This window comes from Scomber japonicus, chromosome 6, assembly GCF_027409825.1.
Source record: "Scomber japonicus isolate fScoJap1 chromosome 6, fScoJap1.pri, whole genome shotgun sequence".
NCBI classification, from domain to species: Eukaryota; Metazoa; Chordata; class Actinopteri; order Scombriformes; family Scombridae; genus Scomber; species Scomber japonicus.
The window spans coordinates 22,869,186-22,894,269 of record NC_070583.1 but is presented as its reverse complement, the minus strand read 5'-3'; the positions used below and the strand labels follow the sequence as shown (position 1 = coordinate 22,894,269).

Genomic DNA, 25,084 nt, shown 5'->3' with positions numbered 1-25,084 from the left:
TTGCCCCACTGTACCATCTTCTAAAAGTGGAAGTGGAAGGAACGGGTAGTGAAAGACATCTGTACCCTGAGGGATTTATATGAGGACAACACATTGAAATCTTTTGAGAAACTTGTTAGACAATATACTTTGGCCAGAAATCAGTTTTGGAGATATTTACAGTTGAGACATTTACTGGTAAGCACATTTGGTTCCCCTCAATCCCCCCCTCAGGGTATGGATCTGCTAAAGCACATCTTGGCCACTTTCGGGTTGGGTCACTAGGCCTCTATTTACTACTCCTTACTCATGGATAACAGTGTTGATCGTAACAGGATAGTTTTGGCTCTTAAAACAGTTTGGGAAAGGGACCTAGGACTCACTTTCGAGGAGAAGGAATGGGATGTTATCTCAGGGATTCCCAGGCAGGTATCTAGGGATATTAAAACAAGGCTGACACAATTTAAGATATTCCATCACTTCTATTGGACTTCCTCCAGATTCTTCAGGCTGGGTCTGAAAGAAAACCCAGACTGCTGGAAGTGTAGGGCAGGGGAGGGCTCTTTAATGCATGCCCTTTGGACATGCCCAAAGATTAGTGACTTTTGGAACAGTATTGACAATCACATTGTGGCCCTGGGTTATACATTCTCGGGAATCCTCGCCCTCTCAAGCAATCTCAAAACCAGTAGCAGACTGGATACAAACTAGTATCATGATCAGCAGGCCGATAATAATGACAGGGTGGAGGTCTCCGGAGGGGCCTTCGCTCAATGACTGGCTTCTGGAATTAAGTAAAGTAGCTGCTTTCGAAAAGATTTCTTTTAACCAGACAGAAAGAAGTGGAAAATATCTTAATAAGTGGAGCAAATATTTAGAATTTAATTCTTTGTAATTCTCGGCGTAGGGCATGACGTCAGGCGCAGGGATACTTATTCTTAGCACCGTGGCGAGGGACTGGGGGCTACAATTCTCAATGTGGAGGGGGACGGGGTTTTGGTTGCTGGAATATATGCAACATCTTAAAATCACTGGGATTGTTCTGACCTGTATGTTCTCGTTTTGTTTTTTGCTTTGGGCTGGTGTTGTTGTCGTTGTTTTGTTTCCTTTTTTTTTCTTTCGGTAGGTGCGTGATGTATATTGGTATTTGTTGGTGTGTAGATAGGTTTTGTGTTTTTTTCCCCTTCTTTTTTGTTTTGTTTTGTTTCTTTAGTTGACTGTTTATGGTGGTATCGTGGTGTGGTATTGTATAAAATGTTCAATAAAAGTTTAAGTCATAAAAAAAAAGAAGTAACAAAAAACAGTCTGTGTCCCACACCAAAATTACCCTGATGATATTATCAGGGTTTTTTCTCAGACTTTAAACATCTCCGAAATTGCATTATATGTCTGTACTTAAGATGAATGTTACTCCACATGGTGAGCAAACTCTTTTAGTCACTAACTCTTTAAGCCCAAACTAATAAAAAAATACCCCCTGACTGAATAATAATGAACACTGAGCAGGTAGCTAAAAACAAATATCATGCTTCCTAAAATCAACAGTGGCTACACTATTATCCGAATCTGACAAATATAAATGTAATTCATTTTTCTCCCTCAGTTCAACTGTCAGAAATATAGAGTTTATTGTAGCCTCACAAATGAAGAGAAGACAACAAGCATTATAGATGTACTGGCCAGTGTTTCTATAGGTTGACACTACTCAGTAGTTAAAAATGTTAAGATTTCAACACCTTTTTGTGCAACTTTTTGTGCAACACCTGGCAGAGTATTTTTAACACTACATCTTTACATACATTTTCCCTTTACACCCCAATAATATATATAATATAATAATAATATAATTATTATATATGTATAGCACCTTTCAAGAGCAGACATCACAAAGTCAGGCAGCTAAAAAGACAAATCAAAAAAATAAATAAACTAAACAAAACTAAACAAAACTATTCTGAACAAATGGGTTCTGAGCTGCTTTTTAAAGGTGCCCTCAGATCTTAAGTCAAACGGGAGAGACGTCCCAAGTTTAGGAGTCTTGAGCCTGGAGCGAGTAACAACCAACGACCTCTGATCCAAGTACTTCAGATTCCTACTGGTATTATATGGCTGCAGTAGCTCTTTCTTGAAGTGTCAACATGTACTGAATATATCAATGTTAAGAGGTTAAATTTAATTAAAAATGAGTTTAAATAATTTACTTCTTCCAACCTGTTAAAGCTGTTTGTTGAGATCATTCTGAAGACCAAGATATTTGCAAAATACTTCAATACAAATCTTGCAAATCATGATTGGTGCTGTGCACATAAAAATTAGATGATAAAAGTCAATAATATAAAATCTGAATTGGCTACACACAGACAATTTAGACCAGTTAACTTAAAGGCATAATGTAAAGGGCGTCATCTGAAAAGTTTGTTTTTTAAAAGAGCAAAATAAGAGGATTTTTGTAATAGTTCTGTTCTCCATGACAGCGCTGTATTTTATTACAACATGCATGATTTATGTGTTGAAATAGTCTTTTTGTGGTACTTACATTTTCAAGTATTTCCTGTCATTTTCCCTTTTGCCCATGAAGAACAATATACATGATATGAACAACAGATGATCAACTTATTTCTTCACATGGCATCATTCAACACTATTAAACATCTTAAATAGTTGATGACTTTATGACTGTTCTTGTGTTGTTCTAATATTAACTTTGATGGCGGGTAAGTGCTTAGTTCAGAGTCATGGATGTCGTGTCTGTCACAAAACAAAAAAAAAGAAAAGAAAAAAGAACGTGAGAAGAAAATGGCATTGCATCACCTGTCTGACAAGCAGTGGTGTGAGGGAGCAAATTATATGTAATCTATTTTGGAAGTCTTAACTTAGCAGACAGGCTCACAATGTGATAATTAACTGGCAATTACTTAAATGTGCTATGAAGACTTTGAGTATTGTTGATCACCTGTTAACACTGGATTTGATAGAAGATTCATACATTTTAAGTTGTTTTTCTTGCATTTCATGGTGTGTATTTCAAGCTTTTTCTGGCAGGCTGACTCTTGAATCTGAAATGTTTATGCTGCTCTTCATCACTGCAAAGTGCCTGCATAATCTCTTACCTAAACACAATGTCTAATTAGTTATACTTTGTTTTACAATTAGCTCCTCAGGTGCCAACTGGTTGACAGATTAGGCTATACCCTTCATGATGTCTGAGCTGATGACTCATTATGAATGTGGGCACAGGGGATTCCCAACAGTGCAGGGTAGGAGAAGGGAAAAAAAGGAAAAAGAAAAGCCTTTCTGCACTTTGCAGCCTGGAGGGATGTACAGTTGAGTTGACAGCAGGCCAGTGGGGTCAGTCATGGTGGATCATAGGCACAGAGAGAGAGAGCGAGAGAGAGAGAGAGAGAGAAAGAGAGAGAGAGAGAGAGAAAGAGATAGAGGGAGGTAGAGAGAGAGAGAGAGAGAGAGGCCGGTGACGTGGAGTCGGCTGAGACTGGAGGGGTGAAACTCAGCGTGGCGACAGGAATAGAGGGTTAACAGTGAGAGCCAAGGGTCAGTGTTTAGCTGAGTATCTGAGGCTGAACTATAGCTGGCTCTGAGTGTGGAAACTTAGCGGAGTTTGGGTGTGGAACCAGACGCAAAGTTTCCTCTGCCCATTCATGAAACAATGACACCATAGTTACAGCCCAGAAATAAAGACCTCACTATGTATTTAGACATACAGTAGCATAGAATAGAGTAGAAAGAAGCAGAATAGAATAGAGCATTGCATTACTCATGCAGGCAGGGAGCTGAGGAAAAAGAGCAGTCATACAGTGAAGTTACTACTCTGTATGAACGCAGTATTGTGCTGTTGCATGGCAACAGTTTCCACAGAAATCTTTGCCCAGAAACACTCCTCTTTGGTCTTCACATAACTGCAGCAACAGAAAAATGGGATGACTGCAGGAATACAAATGGTATCAAGATGGCTTGCAGGGGTCTAAAGAGTTGTTTTTATCTGCATTTTAACATATTTATGGAGTGGCTGGCAAAGATAATGTCACATGAGGTGTATTTCAAAATCTAAATCATTTTTGGACTGCTCAAAGATACAGGATGTGTGATAAACATGACTTTAACTGATCAGACAGTAATAATGAATGTACATACCAAACTTTCATAAAGCTGTGATCAGTTAAGGAAATGTGTAATGTTCTTCTGATCAGTTTGATGAGAAACCTGAGTTTCTCATCAAACAATTATATTACACAATTTGAAGGATAGGTTCATCATTTTTCAGATCTGTCTTCAAACAACAGTCAGATGCTCACGCTGTAATCGTTCCTTCTGTTCATACTGACCATTAGCAGATCCCCTATGGACAAAATCCACAGTTTATCTGACAGTTGAGAGTTTATCTTAAGGTATTATGAGGCTTCAGCAGTTTGAGCTCGGCAAATAAATTGGATATCTTCCACAGTTACAGTCCTTTGTGTCTCAGCAGTGTTTCCCTGCACAGCTACAGTGGAAGGATCATAACAAACAGAGAGAATCTGACACTAAATGACTCTAACTTTGAAAGATATTGACTTGATCTGACTAATTTGTACAAAGTTTCATATAAGTTTTAAATAAACTTTTTTATAAATTTTTGCACGGGAGGACTGTGGATTTTGGCCCTCATCACTTACACTTTAAGTGCATTATAAAGGGTCAGTATGACTATGAACAGGAGGAATGATTACAGCAAGAAAAATGTGTCAATGTTCATTTGGGCATCTGACTGGGCAGACTTGAAAAACTATGAACCTGTGCTTTAACTAGCAATTTTGAATACATAACGATGATGCACCATTGACATGGTGTTGATATGATGCATTTTTAACTGTAACTCTATAGTTTGCATTGGCTTTTTACCTAGTGACATTCATGGACCCCAAAGGATGCAAAACACAAATTTTGATGATCCCCTGACTTTTACTCTAGCACTACCCGCAGGTTACAGTGTCAATATGTCCAGGAATACCTTCAAACTAATGGCATACCTACCATCTGCTGTACTTTACGTGTAACTGGTAAGTGTTAGCATGCTAACATGCTAAACTAAGATGGTGAACACAGTAAACATTATACCTGTTAAACATCAAGAGAGACGCTAGCATTTTTGACAATAGATGTCGGCCTTCTTCAACAAATCCTAGACACATGATATCAAAAATCCATATCCATCAATAGCTAAAAGGTTCTAAGGTAGGCTACTTGATCTTAAATGCGAACATTAGATACTATGCATTATGCATAGTATCTTTGTGATGATCTATTTCCAGTTTACATTTTGCACTTCAGTATTATTTAATCTTACCTCTACTACTTTCAGGTGGATGTGGGTGACCATGGAGTAAAACTTTACATGATTTAACCTTCATTTCACCAAAGTATCCTTTTCTGCTTGTTCTGTTTCTCTTCACCACCTGTCTCACAGCTAAATACTCAAATAAAATTAAAAGAAATTAAAAAACCATACCCCAGCTTTTCTATATTTTTTGCCATTGTTTTTATCCTACACTGTTCTGTCTCACCCCCTTCACACCTCCAGAGAAACCTGCAGGCCCACTCTGCCTCAATAAATCCACTGGTGTGTCCACAGCTCACCCTGATAAACCTGAAATTTGCTCTGATCAGGACTGTTCGGGGACAGTAATGCTGAGATGGAGAGTGGCAGTGGCACTCCTACTCAGGGATTTTACATTTTGCAGCATCATGCCTCCTCCTTATATCATCAGAACAGAGCGATCTATTTTTGCAGCACAATCAAAGGAGAGAAGAGAGCAGTGTTGGGATACAGTATGCATTTGCTAAGATATGCACAAAAGGTGCTTTAGAATCCTTAAAATACAAGGTTTACGTGCATTTCTGAGTCCAATCTTTTTACTGTCAATCTTATTTTTCAAAATATCTGCATATATCATCATGCCAAAGCTAAAATTACACCAAAAATAACAGGGATTGTTCCTGCAGAAGAACAGGATTCATATTTTCCTTACATTGTCCGTAAAATATATCAGAAATGTTTCAGTAGGAAAAATACTGCAAATAAATGATTTCTAACACAGTTATCCACTTCACCTATGGGAGCTGTACTGTGTTTTTTTTAATTACATTCTACAATAAATATAACTGGATAGGGACATAGAAATTTCCTAATAATAGTGTCTCTGTTTAATAGTATGATAAAGTATTGTCACCTCATATTTACTGAACCAGTTATGCAAGTGTAGGCTGCACGATTATAGCCTACTCATATTTGCTTATCCAGTATAAAGAATCTCATTTAACTGTGTGAAATGATTTAATATTTTGTACACTTTTGATGCCTGAAGGAGAAATCTGTTAGAGCAGGGTCCTTGCAGTTTGCTCAGTGGCACTTAAGCAGGCTGGACTATTGCTGTCATATGGGCTCTAACATGGGTCTGCTGGTCTAAAGGTGATCTCCTTACTGACAAAACAATGCTGCCCTCTACTGGTATGGAGAATGAAGTGCCTTGATACTGAAACTTGACAACAGATGGGAATGGGAATTTAGACTACAGTAGCTGGCTGCAGGGCTGTTTTGAATATATGACTTGAGTACATGGTAATGTTGGGGTGTGTATTTGTACATTTTTAAATGCTGTTACTTTGGGGAAAACATCTGTTTCTAAATATGTAACTGAGGCTGCCATCTAGTGTTTTACATTCAACACACAAATGTTATGTAATATCTATAATTACACACACAAACAAACCTCCACAGTTTTTTCCACAATCAATTAAAGTCAATGGTTCAGTGCTGTCTTTTATTATTTTCAACATCTGTAGGAAAATGTAAAAATATCTTCTTTATAGAGCATATTTACATTTTTAACACAATCCAGTTAATTACTTTGCATTCAAGAATCATTCATCAATCATGCCTTCCTGGATTTACATATGCATATAGCAACAGAAAAGCAGATTGAACAAACAAATCTAATCTTATGTGTAATCATTTAATTTATTTCATGCATACGTGCATTTCGAGCCATCTTTTCAATATTTAGCATATATCACAAAATTACTGTATCACAATCTTCTGCACTAAAGTAAGAAAACATGCAAGCACGTAAGCACAGCAAGCGCAAAGCAAAAGCATCAAATTAGGAAAGAGACAGATGTAAAGAAAGGTACAAAAATGAACCCTCTCTTCTTCTTTTAATCTGTATGCACAATATATCTGTTTATTCTGTGCAGTCTATAAATGTGTCATCTTCGTACAAGTCCTCCAACTCTCCATCTCTGCTCCCCTCGTTGCTGATTTTCCTGTGGGCGACAAATGCTCAATCATCTTGTCGAAGGTACTAAGTGAGATTGCAGATGAGGAGGAGGAGGAGCGCGGTGAGGGAAACACTAGACTAAAAATGTCATAGAGTACATGTCCTCCACAGCACAGCTCATCACTTTTCACACACATCAACCTCAAGAGGACACATGAGAGACAGGAACACAAAGCACTCAGCTGTGTGCGTCCATTTATTTTGGGTACAGCTCGTTGTTGAGAGCTTTGTGTTGTCTTGTCCCTCTTAAATCCTCTTAAGGTTTAATAAACAACTGTTGAGTTGAGCTGAGAATGAAACATCAAAGCTCAGCCTAAATGCTCCTGACATATTTACCTCAAGGAAGGATGAAGATGAGGTGAAGACCCTATTAAGCCCCAAGAACCACTGAAAGAAAGAGGACATTGTGTATAACAGGCCAGCCTGTATGCTGTCCACTAACACCATTAATGATAAACAATAACAATGTTAGGCTCGATAGTGACAATTTCACTATTCTCCAAATTTGATTTGATTATAGCAGGACTGGGGCGGTTTAAAAGAATAGGCTGACATTTTGGGAAATATGCTCCTTTGCTTTTTTGCTGAGAGTTAGATGAGAAGACTGGTGCGACTCTAATGTCTGTCAAATATGAAGCTGGAGCCAGAAGTTGGTTAGCTTAGCTTAGAATACAGACTGGAAAAAAGGGGGAAACAGATAGCCTGGTTCTACCAAGTGTAACAAAATCCTAAGGCTGCCACCAAACAAAGACTTTCATAGTTGACTAGTAGTTGTTAGTTGCATGTTTATATTACATTTGATATCAATTGAATGATTTAAATGCATATTTGGTTGGGCATCAGAAAATGGTTTGAGTTCCAGGCAAGCAATACTGTAAACACTGTGCTGCATTACAGAGTAATACATAACTGTAATAATGAGCCTTTAAAATATACATTTTACAAGCGCATGCACAAAATCTGTTAACGACAACGCTAAACACAAAACCGGTAATGATTCTAAATATGTCAGAACAACTACAGTAACAAAGATACTTCTACAGAAACACTAAAGCTCACTGAATAACAAAGTTATGTTTCAGTTTTTTACATATATGTATAAAACTGAAACATAAATGACAATTTGTGATTTTAGCAGGTGTTGTAAACTGCAAGTTGCTCTGTATGCTAAACTGGCTGTAGCTTCATATATAACAGACAAAGTTAAGTGGTATCCATCTTCTCAATCTTCTCATCTCTCGATAACAAAGCATTTATGAAAATGTCAAACTATTCCTTAGAGCTTCAAAGTTTTTATTTTAGATTACATCTTAAACTGTAATCTGTAAATATCATTATAGTGCCCCCATCAGGCCAATTCATTTATTGTGCTCAAACTCATATAGAGACCCAAATGTTAAATATTAAATTGAATGAATAAATCTGAATTGATAATTGTATGAATAAATACATAACAAATGTGTAAAATAAACATGAAATTTGGAAATAATCCAATACATTTTTTAAAGCTCAGCTAATTATTGTAGCTGCATTATTTCATCATACTTCTTTTCACGATAAAACTTAAAAAAAAAAAATCCTGCTGTCATTGTCAAAGACAATTAGGACTGAAACAGTTATGTGATTGGCTGCTGCAGAAAAACAATTGCATAACTATTTGTAAAAAAAGATATTTTGAAAAACAACATATTGTGAAAAGAAGTCTGATGTAATAATGTTTTGTCATAATGAGTTTTATTTATTTACTGGATTACTGAACAAACAGCCACAACACATCATCCCTCCAAGAAGATCAAATTTAACATTTTGATCTTCTTATTCAAGCCAACTGAAGGGCTGAACTACTTCTACTACTTCTACCTCAAATTGTAAAATGTTCACCTTTAATTATAGTGTCCACTAGCAGCCACCTTCAACAAACATTTATCACCTCAGTCTTACCAGCAGCATTGATGTGATTTCACCATTTACACATCACATGTGTCAGATAGACAGACAGCCTGATCCAAACTCTCTCCACAGATTGTACTGTGTGGGAGACTGCAGCGCTGTATGCTGTACTGGTGGTGACTGGGTTAGTGTGGAGGAGGATGTAGCTGCAGCGCCACATCTCTTCCCATGGAGGTATAATTAGCTGTGCCAGCGGCCCCCCACAGACAGAACTGGCTTGTTAATGGAAAACAAAAGCAGCGCAGCCATTACTGCTGCCACAGGGGCTTCCATTTAGCTTATCAGGAAAGAAGAAATACTTTCATCTGCCTGCATGTGCTGCTAATTTATGGGCTAAAACAAAACAAAGGACCTGCAGTCAATATTCAAAGATTAGTGGTCCAGATATGATAGTAGATTAGACTCATTTTATATTGTCATATCATATCATAGTTAATATGAGGGAGACTCTACACTCCTATATGTAAGCGACTGAATCTATTTTTATCCAAGCATCTGCTCACTGCTTTGTTTTGTTAGAGGCCTAATCGCAGAGCTGGCAGTTTGGCTGAGCGGAGCGGGCAGGATTTGCAGAGTAGGCTACTTACGTAAGAAGACCTCCAGGGGCAGACATGGACCTCTCTGCCCGTCTGACCTGACACTCAAAGGGATTACTGAAAGACCGCTTCCTCAGCATGGACTTCACCAGAATCTGCAGTGGACATCAGAGATAATCACAATGAAAACAAACAAAAACAGCATCATATCATTAGCTAGTTGTCCACAACAAAACATACACTTAAAAATACAAAATTTGATTTTTTCTAATATGAAATCCATTAAAAAATCTAATTTTTGAAAATTTCTGGAAAACTTTTGTTGTTGTTTCTTCATAACAGATAATTAATGTTTTTTGTCATATAATTATTGCAATTTCACAACTTTGAAGGTAACATGATCATAAAATTTGCATTTTTGTGTCATCTGTCTATAATAATAATTATGTAAGCTTTCTTTTTTAAAAGACCAGTGTGTATGATTTACTGGCATCTAGTGGTGAAGTTGCAGATTGCACAAAAACAAAGGCCCTCTCTAAGGTCAGAGTCAGTTTGTCCATTCTGGGCTACTGTAGTAACACAGCAGGCTTCATGAAAGAAGATATTCTCCCTATTTAGATATAAAGGGCTCATTTGTGTCTTCAGGGTTTGATAGCTGTTAATGGTTGTGACATAAAAGTTTGTCCTTAAACACGTTGTGTAAGTAGGAAATCCACTAACCCTTATAGGATCACAGAGGGAAAGAGAAGGAGAAGGCCTAAAGGTAATCATATGTTGATAATTACATCAGTGGGAGGCATTGTGGCCCCTATAGAGTTAAATAATGGGGACACACAGAACAGTCACTGCGACTCACCACAGCTGAGAGGCTGGGGATGAGTTTGACACTGTTCTGCACCTCCTCCTCTGTGACCTCTACTGCCGTGCAGTGTTCCTCCTCCAGAGGGAGAGGATCTGAGCCATTCTCTGTCACCCACGGGTGGAGCTGTGACAACGAGACATAAAACAAGACTTACATTTTAAAAGAGTCAGGGACATGTAATCTGTTGTTTCTATGATTTAATTCTTTACCAGTCACCTTAATTTCAGGGATGGTGATTCTTGTTTCAGGGTTTTTATCCAACATCCTTTCAATGAGCTCCTTCAGTTCAGCACTTATCGATGGCCTGTGAGACATAACAAACAGACAAAAAAACACACAATAACAGTTTGTATGCCTATTTAAAAAATAATGTTTTATGGTGGCATGGAGAGATGTTAGTCATCATGAGTATCAAAAAAAGTAGACTCAAGGGAACACAAAATCAGTGAACAGACTAAAAACGCACACCCCAATGTTAACATCTTCCCATTAACAAACAAATGAGCACCCGTTGTTTATAAGTCTTCTGCTTTAGTTCATCATTTTTTTCTCTCAAATCAAGAAAAATATCTTTAAAAAAACTGGTCACTTGCTACTAAAATGTTCAGTCTGGAGAAAAACTTACACTATAGTAAATAGTCTTACACTGTATGAAGTAACCATGTCTAAATGTTTTCTTACGCTTCTGGAAACTCCACAGGTTTGTTCTTGATCTTGTTGTGCAGAGAAACGATATATTCATCATAAAAAGGGCACTGCAATAGGGCAATCACAAGGGAATTATTTCAGTGTTAAAATGGAGTGTTTGACTGGCTTTTTATCTTTTTATTCAGTGTGAATTATGCTGAGAACTTGCTTACCATCCCAAAGACAAAACAGTAGAGTGTGACTCCAATCGCCCACACGTCTAATGCCTGGTAAACAAACACAGTAATTATCAGGACTGTGTCATTACTGAGAAGCTCACAGTAGGCATTAGGACATAATTTCTTGATAATGTCTTGCAATCAAACACAGTCTGATATGATGAGTCATATTCAGTGATTAACAGTCTGTTTTCCCGCTGTCCAACATCCCACCTTTCCGCTGAAGCTCTGCTCGCATTCAGTCATCATCTCAGGGGCCATGAAGGCTGGCGTCCCCGCTGTGCTCGACAGGAGGGCGTCTGACCCCTCAAACTCGTTGCTCACTCCAAAGTCTGCGATCTTGACATGACCGTCGTCCCCCAGCAGCAGGTTGGAAGGTTTAATGTCTCTGTGGATGATCTTGTGGTAGTGCACTGGACAAGACAGAAACACAGAGATACCATCATAGCAAGTGTTTGCTGAGCAGCTAACATAAACATATTATAACAGATATATGGGTGCACTTTGGTATAGTTGTACTGATATTATGAAAAAAAAATCATCATACTAATGATACTGAAATAATCCTTTTTACTTGTCTTTAACAGTGCAATATGTCTTGAATTGTACCTAAATAAAGCCCTCATTGTGCAAATAGCCAACCGGAAATAGCTCTAACTTTTCAGTCTAATTGCAGCTTTTAATTTAAACAGCTTATCTCAACTTTTAAAAACCAATATGTGTAATAAGATACCACTTTCTGCTTGTTCAGGTCACTAAAGTTGGAGATTTTCCAATTCTATTGATTTGCATGTAATCACAAGCTTCATGACTTTACAAAAAGAAAGGTTATGAGTACATGACATGTTTTGACTCTATAAAATGTAGAGATATTATCTGTAAAACTTACAATACTCTATACCCAAGATGATGTCTCGGAAGTAAAAGCGAGCCTGCTCCTCTGTAAAAGGGATGTCTGTAGGCACCTCCATCACTGGTCTGATCAACAGGAGAAGTGGAGGGAAAAAAAGGAAAAAAAGAAAAAAAAAGAAGTAGATATATAAACTTCATAGAACTAGTAACTTCTTTATTTATGTCCATCCTGTCTCCATTTGGAAATCTGACAGAAGACATTAATGTGTAATAACGTACCCTTTCGGCATCAATTCGAAAGCTTGAGGGCAAATAATCGGAATTTAATGACACTGACTTTGTCTTTAAAACATTAGGAGATATATTCAGTTAGTGTGAAAAGAATACATTAGACCTTACCCATGTGAAGTCCATCTTCATCAGGATCATCAAGTACCTGCAGGACATAAGAAATCTCAAATAGTGCATTCATTTATTTATCTTACTGTAGATGTAATTGTAATATGAAATGCTTTTGTGTGTTTTCACACAGGTGTTATCGATTATTTTGGATGAATAAGTAAGAACACCTGTGGGTGTGTGCAGGAGCTTTAATTAATTAATGTTCTTTTAATGTGTCTTTGGTTAAATGTTGGTTGTCTGCTTTTGTTATATACCACATAAATACTAATAAATATATTTTTTTCACATGGATATATCAAAACAGTCCTTTTTTTCTTTGTGTAGTTTAATTCCAAAGTCTCATCTCACACTACAGCAGAAATTTAGCATCTCAAAGTGTTTTCATGAGACACTCAAACTGCAGTGTTTTAGTTCAACTCCTCTGTTGTCACCAGTAATCAGCATTGTTGTCACTGTAATCACTGAAATAAACCAGTGTGTAGCAATGCAGGACATGTCTGACCTCCACTAGTTTCACCACATGAGGATGGTGCAGTTTCTTAAGGATGGCGATCTCCTTGTACACTCTCTCCAGGGGCATTGTGGCTTTAGGGACTGCATCCTTCCCCTGAGGAGGCAGGCGGCCTGAAATTACACAAACACACACAAATGCAGACAGACAAGAAAACAGAAAACAAATCAGCACCAACAACACTGGAATGGACTGAGATAATTTGAATCATGGAAATTTCACTCACGCAAAAATCCCCACTGTCTCATTAGCCTCTTCTTTGAAACAACTTTCATTGCCTGAATAAATGAGAAAAAGGGAACAATCATGAGGACAATCTAACATGCTACTTTGATCTTGAATGCACAAAATATAAGTTTAAACTCACATAATACTGTTCAGAATCTTCATTATAAGCTAGTTTCACCACGCCGTATGAACCCTGGGGTATAAAAAGAAGAAAACATGATTTTAAAATTCTTGTCATTCTCTTTGTGTCCCCTCAATTACTGGATGATGCTTATTATTCACCTTTCCAATCTCATTCTTCAACTTATACTGGTTGAGCTGGACAAAGTCCTGCAAACATTACAGGGGGAGTTATGTCAGTAAAGCATCTCATAAGTAACAAATTATGTCAAAAATCCAACTCTGGCAGTGTAAGACCCCTCACATCAGCGTCTGTGATAGACACACGTTTGGTCTCAATGGTTGGCTGCCGAGAAATGCGGCGCTCCTGCAGCGACATCTTCCTGTCAGAGAGGCGAGCTCTGTGAGAGCTGGTGGCCCTTGGAGCACCTGACCTGCAGCCATTAGGCGGGGTCATACGGTTGGCAGACACGTTCATGGCAGCCACCATGTCATCTAGCTCGGCGTTGTGCTCCGAGTCCGCTTCTGCCCTGCAGACAGCGTCGGCACTCATGGTGGTTTGGTCTTGTTCAATCACAGCTGAACGTCCCAGAGCACCAAAGGATGCATCACTGCACTGAGAGATGTGGAAACAGAGAAGTGAGACTCAGTTAATTAAGCAGACTTTCTTTTTGTCAAATGTATAATTTTATCTTGAACTGGTTATCTGTATTGTTGTTGTTAAGGTGCTTCAAAAATCCAGACTCTGAACCCTGAGAGTCACCTACCAAACAGCAACCTTTTTCATTCAAGACACAAAATTCAAATATGCTTATTGTTCGATTTTCTGACAGCACAGCTTGTAGATACAGAGCTTCTTTGCAGCTGACTCACATATCTTGGATGTCAGGTTGATTTGAGACAAAGCGGGTTTCAACTATCGCATGCAGATCTTTATATCAAACTACATGAATGAATATTAATGGCTGGCTGAAAAAAAGAAAGTCAGTCTAAAAATGTATGGTACAGAAAGGTATTAATGGGCCAAAACATATAGTAGTAGTACATGTGTGGTCCTTTAATATAAGACTCAAGATTCAAGAAACTTAATATTCTGTCACATAATAATAAAAAATCCTCTTTGACACAGAATTACAAGATTCTGTTCTGTTACTCCACCAGTTTTAAACACAAAGGTCTTAGTAAGTACTACTGCATAAAAAGTTGTATAAAGCCTTTTGTTGCTCCGGAAAGAGCACAAGTGAGGTCACTGAAGTCAGAGTCAGTCAGGGCTGAAGAAAAAAAATAATTTAGTGTGTGTGGACTTAGAAAGTCACAGGACCAGCAATACCAGCATAACACACCTGAATCTGCACTGTTGGGAGAATATAGTTGAGTTGCATTGTGGGTAATGTAGGCGACAGGTTTAGATGAAAGAAGACGAATGCATGAAATAAAAAAGATGATATCTCTGATTGTGCTGTCAATTTTGACCCTTTTTAAATACTTATTTTTGGAATAGCCTACTTCTTCACATTCTTGTAACAGCTATAACATTTAATCCATTGTCTATTTTTCTACTTTAAATTCAATTGATTAATACATTGGTTTTATTTACCAGTAGCACTCAAATAAAGAACACTGACTTCATTTTGCAAAAGCATTAGAAGTCACTTGTGTGAACTGCAAACTGCCCTCAAACTTGAGTCTTACATTCCCTTTAGAGATTTGAAAGCTTTATTATCTTATGTTTTTGTATTATACTTGTATTATACTTTTATCAATTCCTTGTTTATTGTGCAGTTGTGTTGTTTCTGGTCTTGTGAATGTTTCTTGTTCTTATGTCTCTCTTGGAAAAGAGAGGTTAATCTCAATGACCCTGCCTGATAAAATACAGATTAAACAAAACAAAAAATGATGTCTATCGTAATAACAATCTGTTTATTTACTTGTATGTTTGAGCCTCTTGGCTCCCACACTGCTGCTTAAATAAACCAACTACTGTTGTCTTGTCCTGAGTTTCATTTAACAGATGGCACACGGCTCAGATAAGAATTGTGGGTAACATAAATAAAAACAAACACACAGGAAATGAGCAATGTCCCCCTCTGACACCAGGATAACAGTCTCACTGTTTCCTAAAATACAACACAAAGAACTGAAAAGCTTCTTATGTAACTCAGTAGAAAGCTTGAACATTCAGAGCAGATTTAAACCACTATTTATTGTGTATGTTATACATGTTTTATGATCGTTAGAGTGTGTGCAAAATGAGAAAAAAAGCAAAATTCAAAGCTATGAAACATGCTCCTTTAAATGGATAAACATTAATGAGATTAGATATCTTAATAAATAGAAACAGCCTGACACTCATTTGAATTCTTCCAATACAAATACGCTGAACTATGAGTTAAATTATTACTTGTATTACTTACAAAGTGGTGGTGTCCTGTGTTGAGGGCTGGTGCGGTTAATCTGCATGTCGTCCTGCCGCTCTTAAGAGGGGAAACTCGTTTGTGTCTCAGTGCAGGACTTTCACTGACGAGAACAGGGAGTTCTTAAGGATTAACTGAGGCCACATATAGCCGAGGCAGGAAGTTATTCTGAGGGAGGCCGGCAGTGCTCACCTGGATAGTAGGATGTGTTTGCAGGCATTACCCTGGTGTGGACAGGACAGACATACATACAAACACACACACACACACACACACACACACACATATACTTGACATTATCAGTCTGGAGTCACTTATCAGTCACAGTCTGTCAAGGAGGAGGAAACACCACAGAGGTAGTAGCAGAAAGTCACCAACATACATTCATTAGCTTGGATGAAACAAAACTTTATATGGTAATGTTGTGTAAATACAGTATGTATACAGTATAGGCTACTGTATTTACATAGCCTAAAAATGTTTTGTAATGTAATGTTTTTAATGGCTACATATAACATATTCTGATATGCACTGGAAAATAGCTGGCTGTACTTTTATCAATGGTAGTGGCATTAATCCTGCAATATGTATGTTACATACACATTCTTTAATATTCCACACTGCATTGCAGACATTTTCTTATGTATTTTCATAGGTCCTCATGTAGCCTATAATAGAAGCTGGTTTAAGCCTCTTACCTTCAGAGTAGGAATAATATCCTTAAACATGAGGATCACTGTGCTTTGACTACATAGCCTACAAACGGCTGTATAGTCTACATACATAGATTTACAGCCATGGTATCTTGCATGGATACACATGTTGGATATTGCACGTTTTTATTTGAGGCATTAAAAAAAGATAAAGACTGTAAGAGTGACTTGAGTAAGAGTTACCATGGTAACAGCTTTACGAGTTTGATATTTGTTGTCAATACTGTAGCATTCAGTACCTGCTGTCCTAAATTGGCTGAATGAAATGAAAGGTGCATTTCATGTCGATTAGCATTTAGATTTTCGGGGGGAGACAAAGTCTTTTATGAAGTATTTCCAGGCTGTGCGAGATTGAAGCAGAGATTTCACGCAAACAATAATTACATCAGTGAAACTCTACATGTGATATATACATGAGGTATATTAGCGGCAGTTATTACTAATTGTATCAAGCTAAAACAAACTGCTAGTAAATTAACTTACAACACATCTTTATCTTACCTCAACTCCATAACATATGTCACCAAGTCATTCATTATCGAGAACGCTGTACTCGCACAAATCCGCAGTTTCCTATGGGACCATGAACGCAGCATGGACGGCAGGACACAGCAGGGTCAGAGCGGTACCAAATTTTGATGAAGCAGTGAGCATGCAGGGTGGAGGGTCATCATGTCTCTGTCGGTGCAGTTTGGTGTTTTGAGGACCAGAGAGCTGAGGGAGCTGTTGGAGGATGAACACAAAATAAATCACATTGTCAGGTGCAACGAAAAGGTGAGCAGCATGTGTCAGTGGAGCATTAACACACTGGCCTCAGAGTGGGATGATTTAACGCTGATAACAGATGATATTTTATGTTAATAATAATAAAACACATTGCTTATATTTTCTCTATATTATGTCATATTAAACTCTTACTTTTACTCTTACTTTGGTGGCGCATGGTCATTTCCAGTTTCAGGGACTGCAGGGAGCCACAGAGAAGATGCTGCTTTCAAATCAAAAACTAGCAAAAGAGACTCTTTCACAAAAATCTAAATTTAAAAATGCAAAGTTACTTCTTGCAATGAAGTACAAGGAACTTGAAAAACTTAGAAGCATCATCCAGGCCAAACAAGAGCAGCTTGGTGAGTTTTTATTATTATTGTTCTATATTGATTTTAATTCTCCATGTATTTGATATTTTTTGTGCTGCTGAAATGTGACTTTTGTTTTGCAGCAGAAAAATACAGTGTTCATTATGCTCAGCTGTGCCTCCTGAAGAAGATAAATCATGCTGAAGAGGAGTGTGAGGTGAGGGAGCACTTCTTTTTTTCTTTTCATGCATGTTGAAGCATTTTCTATACAAAAAAGAGTGCTACTGTAATACTCAAGATATATCCTTTCATCACTCAAAGAAGATGTTAAACCAGTGATGTAAAAGACTCAAAGTGGTTAATGTAGTTAAGACATCAACAATAAACTGTTGACTGAAGAGAAGCTACACTTGGATTATTGGATAAGAAGGATATAAGCAAACTGGTTGCTTTCAGGTAATAGATATACTGTTACACCCTCTAGCATCACACTGCCACTGCTGTTATAGAAAAGGCTTGGAGGACAATGCAGCATTTAAGTGGTGATTGAAGAGGGTGTGAAAGAAAAAAAAAGTCAGTTCTGTCACTGTGTGAGATAAGGATACAAACATTGTGTCAGTATAGTTTTCTTCCACAAAACCAGTGCCCTACAAACTTGTGGCTGCAAAGAACAAGTCTAAACTGGTGTAAAAGCTGTCCACTGACTGTGTGTGAATTAAAATATCTCCCCAAACAGCTGCTGCTTCAAAGGTTTGTGGAGGGTGAAACACCGCTGGCAGTTTTCTTGGATTCCTTTCTCAGTTTGCGGAAGCAGCAACACATTAAGTTGATCCTGGTGAAAAAACTTCAGGAGAGGACTGAACTTAAATCAGCTGAAAGACTCGGTGAGATTCCCCCTCAGTATTTCTCAGTGGGCTTTCACCAGCAGATCCACAATCCCTGCCTCCCAGTCTGCAACCTCACCACAGCTGTCATCTTGCCCGCCTGCTGCCATTCCCTCACATCCCTCCCAGTCCTCCCTCGTCCATTCCTGCTCCCCTTTGGTGCCCACATACACACCGCTCAATGTCCTCAACATTTATCGCTTTGTTTTCATCACGTTGAGTCCCCACATCCAGGAAAGTTCCCCAAATGGCCAACAAGGCCCGTCCGCCTTCAGCCACTGAAGGTTGAGCACAGGAGGCATCAACAGGCACCACAATGAAGCTCCAGATGCAGGATACAAGTTACTACTCTCATATTGAAGGTATAGAAAGGGGCTGGATACCACTGAGTACTGACTGAAGTGTGTACATAGCGTTGAGTCACCTTAGGGTTTATTCATTAAATCATTTTATTTATTTTGAGTATTATATTTAGTTCTTGAGTGTCTGTTTGAGTTCAGACAACATTAAAAAAACACTGATTTGAGGCAGCTTTACCTGCTGATTCAGTTTAGATCTGTGTTTTGCCTACTCTGGTAACACAGTCTCTGGCGTTTGACTGAGATTTCCCAAATAAGCATTTTTTTTCTTCTGAGGACAGCGATCCAAATCTGAGCTCAGTGAAGCATCTTTGATCCTCATTTCAACACTGTTCAAATACTAACATTCCAGAGTTAGCCCTTTAAAATGAAGACATAAATGCATGATGAACTGAGTCTACACTCACGCTGAGATGCATTAAGGATTCAGCAAAAAACATTAAAAGTTATTTCAAGTTCACCTGTTGACTGTTGTGTTACCATTCCTTAACCCTCCTGTTGTCCCCCTGCATCAATTTTGACCCAATTTTGGCCCTACTGACCATAATTTCCAAATTAATATGTTTAAAACCTGTGGTGATAAGTTAGGATGAAGTTGGCTTAAAGGGTCTAACATAGAACTGGGTGATCATTTAAACATTGTGCTTTATAAAGAAACAAACCAAAAGTTGCAAGGTCTATGGGAAGACAACTGGAGGGTTAATTCAAACAATTTTATGACTATACTGTATCTTAATGCAGATCTTTTTAACTTGCTGTGTCTACGTGAGAGTGATGTTTTTAGATTAAGAAATAAATAGTTGTCATTTGTCATCACTGTAACACCACCAGCAGCATTTCTAAACATGTTGTGATGTGATGCACATTTGGCTACTTCCATCTGTAGGAAATAGTGCACAAGACAACAAAGCAATCAGAAATATGATGTGCATCAATTAAATAGCTGTGTGTGTTTTGGTAGCTACACACAGGTGACAAATGTCAATGACTTTTTGCATGACAGGTTTCTCAACTGTCCACTGGATGTCCATTGACTTTGAAATAGTGTGTTTGAATGCTTTAAACACTTTAAAATACGGTTTCACCAGATGACTGTGACAATGTGGCCACAACACATTCACTGTTTTACACAGCTGATTAAAAGAAAATACAGTATGTGTGTCAAACTGGATTAAAAAAAGGTTTTCCCGTGTGAGAAAACAGTGAACACAAGTTTGAGTGAACTTGAACTGCTCACCTGACACTAGATACCTCTGCTCATTAGTGTGCAGAGACTCCTGCCAAGGTCAGCAAAGGAGCATTTTTTCCATTAAATTCACAGTTACTTTCTATCCTCACTAATATTTACCTGTAACATTTATGATAAAAGGCTAGGGAAACGCTTGTCACAATACAGTTTCACTTATTCATTCAGTATCCGTGTGTTTACCATGAACTCGCCCTGTCACTCGTGAGGGTTAGCGAGAGTGCCATACGGTCCAGGTAAAGCTTGCCATACCAATTCATCCATGGAGAAACCTCTCTGGCACTACAGGAGATGATTAGCAAGGTGGAGCATGTTCAAAGGCTTTTGTTACACCACAGACTTCTGTTACATCGATGTCAACAGTTCCTTTTGTCCCACAAGACTCAAATTGGGCAATTTTCTTGTCTGTCAGCTGATTGTTTTGTGCTTCTCACCTCATTCACCTGCACATCCTTCACATCTCTGCACTCATTGATGGAGCATATTGTTTTAATGAGCTCAAAACAGCATTTATATTTCAAATAGCTCCCAAATCATAACAACAAAGCCAACCCAGGCTGAAAAGTATATATGATATGCTATACCATTAAATTATTGTTATGAGAATATGGTTACACATATTAAACTATATTCTTAATGTAAACACATGAGAGGCCTGTTAGTGCCGACCTGTATCTCACAGTTAGGGGTGTTTTATCTACACATTGTTCCCCAGTGAAGGGGATTATACAGTGGAGTATCTATAACAGCATCCACTAGCAGGGCAGGTATGGAGTGACACTTGGTGGGGTTTTCATCATGTATGAATGTGGGTCAATGTAGGTTGACCTTTAAAAAAAAAAAGTCCATTCAAACAGACTTAAGACAAAAAGCAGAAAATAATATTTTTGGTTTATTCCACTTAATGTGTGGATGTATGTCTTGTGGGTACGGTAACAACATTCTGTTTAAAATGTATTATTCACCTACAGGTACAAATGACATTTTTCAATATTTACTCATAGTATTAAAAACATTTCTGGTGTTTCTGGTATTAAAAAGATGATTTCAGCGTCAAAACTAACATTTATTTTAATATAGGCTGAGTTTCGGCTTATTCATACTAGAGTTGAGACTTATATAGTAGTAATACAGCTAGAAAATATGCAAAATATATCCTTGGTGCAGCTTCTCAGTTGTGAGGGTTTGCTGCTTTTCTTTGTCGTATGCAATGATAAACTGAATATCTTTGGGATTTGGAGTGTTGGTCAAACAAAAATCAAGCCATTTGATGACACCAGCAGGGGCTCTAAGAAATAATGATAAGCATTTGTCACTATTTTCTGACATTTTATAGACCAAATGAATATAAAATGATGATTGTAAAAACAAGATAAATCATTAGTTGCAGCCCTCGTCTTAAACAGCTATGTTCACAAACAGGAAACTGTCACCTGAAACCAGATATTAAATACAAAAACCCTACCAAGACTACCTAAAAAGCCAGTAGGTTACTGTGCTTACACAACACTGTAAATGACACCCCCATCTACATCATATTGCACTCTATAAATAAGAAAAGAAAAGAGAACAAGATATCCAATAATGTGCACGAGTCATCCAAACTCCCATCATGAAATATCCTGCAGCTTCTGTTTGGAGTGTGGCCTCTTTAATAAGATGAGCATGAGGTAGAACAGGTCCAGACCAGCAGCAGTCAAACCCAGAATGCCTCTCTTCAGAATGACTTTGTGCTGCTGTAGCTGCAAATCAGACTGTCTTGACTTTGCCAAATCATTTATCTGTTGACATGTCAGAGTGGAGATTGCTGGGCCTGCTGAAATTTCACCACAGCTCTCTTAATCTGCTCAAAACTTACAAACATCACTATGTTCCAGGAACCCAGACGAAGAAATGAGGGCACAAAGCTGAAAAAGAATCAGATGGCAAAGCTCATTTAGTTTCTGCTTCATTTGACTTTTTGACATGAATGCTTTATAACTATAGCACATACCCCTTATAGAAAGCTGTGGGTCCCTCATTAATCAGCATGGTTAAGGCACAGTTAGCAGCACCTTTGTACTGGCCAGGCACTGAGTTCATGTAGCGTGTTTTCACCACATCCACTGGGGACGCTACAATAGTGGTGCAGAAACCTGCCGCGAAGGCTGCTGTGAAGTGACACGGCATGTTGTCTGTTGGAAATAAAACATCTGCATCAATATTCAGTCGTGTGGACAGACATACAGCAAATTGAAGTTAGAAAGTTTCACATTAAGGAAAGCAGTTACATGAAGAATTGCAAATACTTGAGAATAATTTTTTAGAAAAGTATGAGATTTACATTTTTTTTGCAGATAATTCCGTCTGCACAAAGCAGAGAAAAATAACATACAAAAAAGGAGAAGTAAGGCGTCTGTAGTGCTGAGTATTTATTTGAAGTGTGTGTACTTGCCTGACATCAGATTGTACTTCAGGATGAGCTCCTTGATGATGTCATAGGTCACAAGTTCAGAGCAGTTTACGATGGCATTGCGAGTTATATTTGGCAGACAACCTGAAAAAACAGTTTGAACAACTATTATTTCACAAGTTGAACATCACTGACAAGATAAAAATGTAATAAATTAAAATAAAGCCCTTTTTCTAACAGTTCATATAATTTCTAAAATGTAGGCTCCGTAGAAATTATTACAGCATTACTGACTTGTTACTTACAGTTACAGTACAAATATCTCGATCCCCTAAATATAACTTGCCTTTCCAGAGCCCTTTCACCCCCTCATCCCTGGCAATGGTCTTATAGGCATCAATAGTGCTGCTGTATCTCTTCACAGAGCCGCTCTCAGGCAGCCGAACCTGAGCCTGGAACCTGACTTTCACCACATCTGTGGGCTGAGCAAGGGCCACCGCCATTGCCCCTGTGGTGCAGCCGGCCAGCAGACGAGTCCCAATTCCAGCATCTGTTAGACAGCAGACATTTTGACTTGTCATTGACATACAACACAACGACCCAAAGACAAACAGCTAAATGAAATTCTAAAGAAATAGCAGCATGCTAGACTACATTCTACGGTACACTCCCCTCCTTACATTTTGAAGTAAGTTTCCATGAAACCACTCTGCTTGTTAAAAACAAACTAGTTTAACAAGTTTTCTGTGAACGTGAGAAGGATTAAGAATAAAAAATTGAGGCCTCTCCCTGTCTGTCAAACTTTGAAATAATGATGTTGCCCTGATGAAGATGGACCAGGTAGAGGAAGAGATAGGAAGTTGTTGCCTGTGGCATAAACACCTTCCCTGACAAAGGAATCTGCCCTGTGCCCTACATCCTGGAGCAGTTTTTTTCTGTAAAACAAGCTCAGAGAAACCAGCTCTTGCATTTAAGAACAAACATCAGGCTTTGTGTGCTTTGTCACAATGCACACAAAAAAATGTAAACAAAAAATATGTTATGTTCATGATAGGTTTACTTGTAAGAGGTACTTTGAACAGTCTTCCAGGCATCATTCAGTAAACACAGTGCAGTGGTAAGTCATGTTGAACTTACTGGTTTATATTAAACACTTATTTTTAGGTAATACTTTCAGGCATCTCAAGCACTCTTGGCTCTCTGCATGTTTGTCATGTCAGGTGAGTAATTATCAGATTTAAGCTAATAAAAATGAAGCAAATGTTCTGTTGCATACACAGTATCCCACAAAAAATATATCTAGATTAGAATAAGCCAAATAATATATAAATAATTGAACAATGTGCTGAACACAAACAGATCTCAGCAGTGTCACTCCACTTGTTGAACTCCTGACTTTTGAACTTGGCACATACTTTCTGACCCCCTGCTGTAGATCTGCTTCATGGTGTCATAAAGGCCGATGCGGACTGAGGCGAAGCTCATCTGTCTCTGCAGACCTGCCACCAATCCACTGTACAGACTCCTCGGCCCCTCAGTTCTCACCATGGTGTAGATGGTGCCAAACACACCTCTGTATTTCGCCCTTTGGCCTTCGAGTAAGGGCCTGGATTCACCTTGAATCTGAAGTAAACATAAATGCACAACAAATGGATTGGAGATGCCCTCCCAACTCACTGTTAAGGTTTGGGAGAAAAGGTGGACACTGAGGGCTTCAAGATCACTATCTTATGAAGATTTAATCTCTATTATGAAATTAATTTGCACAGAAGTGATCGTTATATCCCTGCATGTCATGTAGTAATGTACTGATGTTAAGATGTTCCTCCTGTGTAGTGCTAGGACTGCAGCCTGCTCAAAAGCAATGTAAAAACAGGGCCTGGTAATTTGTATTTCTGTACTATAATTATATCCTGCCATTGTTATGGATTGTTTGCTTTGACAACAATCAGAACAGTTAAATAATAAAATCTGTAGGTATGTATATGTTTCTTGGCAGATTCCTGTCCTCTATGTTCCTAACATTCAAACTACAGCCTTGCAACAAACAGTGTATTCTCACCTGCAGCCTGACTTTGGCTGTGTCCAGGGGGAAAGTGACCAGGTCGGCCACACAGCCAGCTGTTCCAGCAGAAAAGATCTTGACAGCAGCCGTGGGGGCCAAATCAGCAGTTCTTCCACCAGCCATGATCAATGATTGAGCTCAGGGGATCAACAGTGTAAACAAACTCCGTATGGTGCGGCACCATAAATCACAAAGACAAAGCAGCTTCTCTCCTGTGTCCGCATTAAAGGATTATATATTTGTGTAGCAGAATCATACGTCCTCTAATGATTTTCTTCTCTGGGATCAGGTCCAGATG

The 25,084-nt window shown here is 38.3% G+C and overlaps 2 protein-coding genes across 3 annotated transcripts; both read right to left on the bottom strand.

The window, feature by feature from the left end:
* Positions 1 to 7,214: 7,214 nt before the first annotated feature.
* Positions 7,215 to 14,190, bottom strand: camkk1b (calcium/calmodulin-dependent protein kinase kinase 1, alpha b). Its single transcript, XM_053320848.1, has 16 exons — positions 13,942 to 14,190; positions 13,800 to 13,847; positions 13,657 to 13,710; positions 13,516 to 13,567; positions 13,281 to 13,402; positions 12,776 to 12,812; positions 12,656 to 12,677; positions 12,414 to 12,502; positions 11,738 to 11,937; positions 11,519 to 11,572; positions 11,340 to 11,413; positions 10,875 to 10,962; positions 10,653 to 10,781; positions 9,848 to 9,951; positions 7,647 to 7,697; positions 7,215 to 7,296 (listed from the first exon to the last, which is right to left on the bottom strand). Exons 1-16 carry the CDS (start codon positions 14,188 to 14,190, stop codon positions 7,215 to 7,217), a joined length of 1,455 nt encoding a protein of 484 aa, XP_053176823.1.
* A 7,931-nt stretch (positions 14,191 to 22,121) lies between these two features.
* Positions 22,122 to 24,909, bottom strand: LOC128360393 (mitochondrial uncoupling protein 2-like). Of its 2 annotated transcripts, none has more exons than XM_053320817.1 (6): positions 24,784 to 24,909; positions 24,137 to 24,344; positions 23,068 to 23,271; positions 22,764 to 22,865; positions 22,323 to 22,503; positions 22,122 to 22,236 (listed from the first exon to the last, which is right to left on the bottom strand). In XM_053320817.1, exons 1-6 carry the CDS (start codon positions 24,907 to 24,909, stop codon positions 22,122 to 22,124), a joined length of 936 nt encoding a protein of 311 aa, XP_053176792.1. The 2 variants fall into 2 exon arrangements, with proteins under 2 accessions (XP_053176792.1, XP_053176793.1); XM_053320818.1 differs by having other exon boundaries at positions 22,177 to 22,285; positions 22,317 to 22,503.
* Positions 24,910 to 25,084: the final 175 nt, after the last annotated feature.

Bases quoted from the DNA above. Each gene is read 5' to 3' on its own strand.
- LOC128360393 (XM_053320817.1), bottom strand. From the start codon at position 24,909: ATGGCTGGTGGAAGAACTGCTGATTTGGCCCCCACGGCTGCTGTCAAG. The intron at 22,504-22,763 runs GCAAGTACACAC...TATTTCCAACAG, and splicing joins GAAGTACAATCTGATGTCAG to ACAACATGCCGTGTCACTTC. The intron at 22,237-22,322 runs GTATGTGCTATA...ATTCTTTTTCAG, and splicing joins CCCACAGCTTTCTATAAGGG to CTTTGTGCCCTCATTTCTTC.
- camkk1b (XM_053320848.1), bottom strand. From the start codon at position 14,190: ATGAGTGCCGACGCTGTCTGCAGGGCAGAAGCGGACTCGGAGCACAAC. The intron at 13,403-13,515 runs GTGAGTGAAATT...GTGTAATTTCAG, and splicing joins GAGACAGTGGGGATTTTTGC to GCCGCCTGCCTCCTCAGGGG. The intron at 12,813-13,280 runs GTCAGACATGTC...TATGTCCTGCAG, and splicing joins ATGTGGTGAAACTAGTGGAG to GTACTTGATGATCCTGATGA.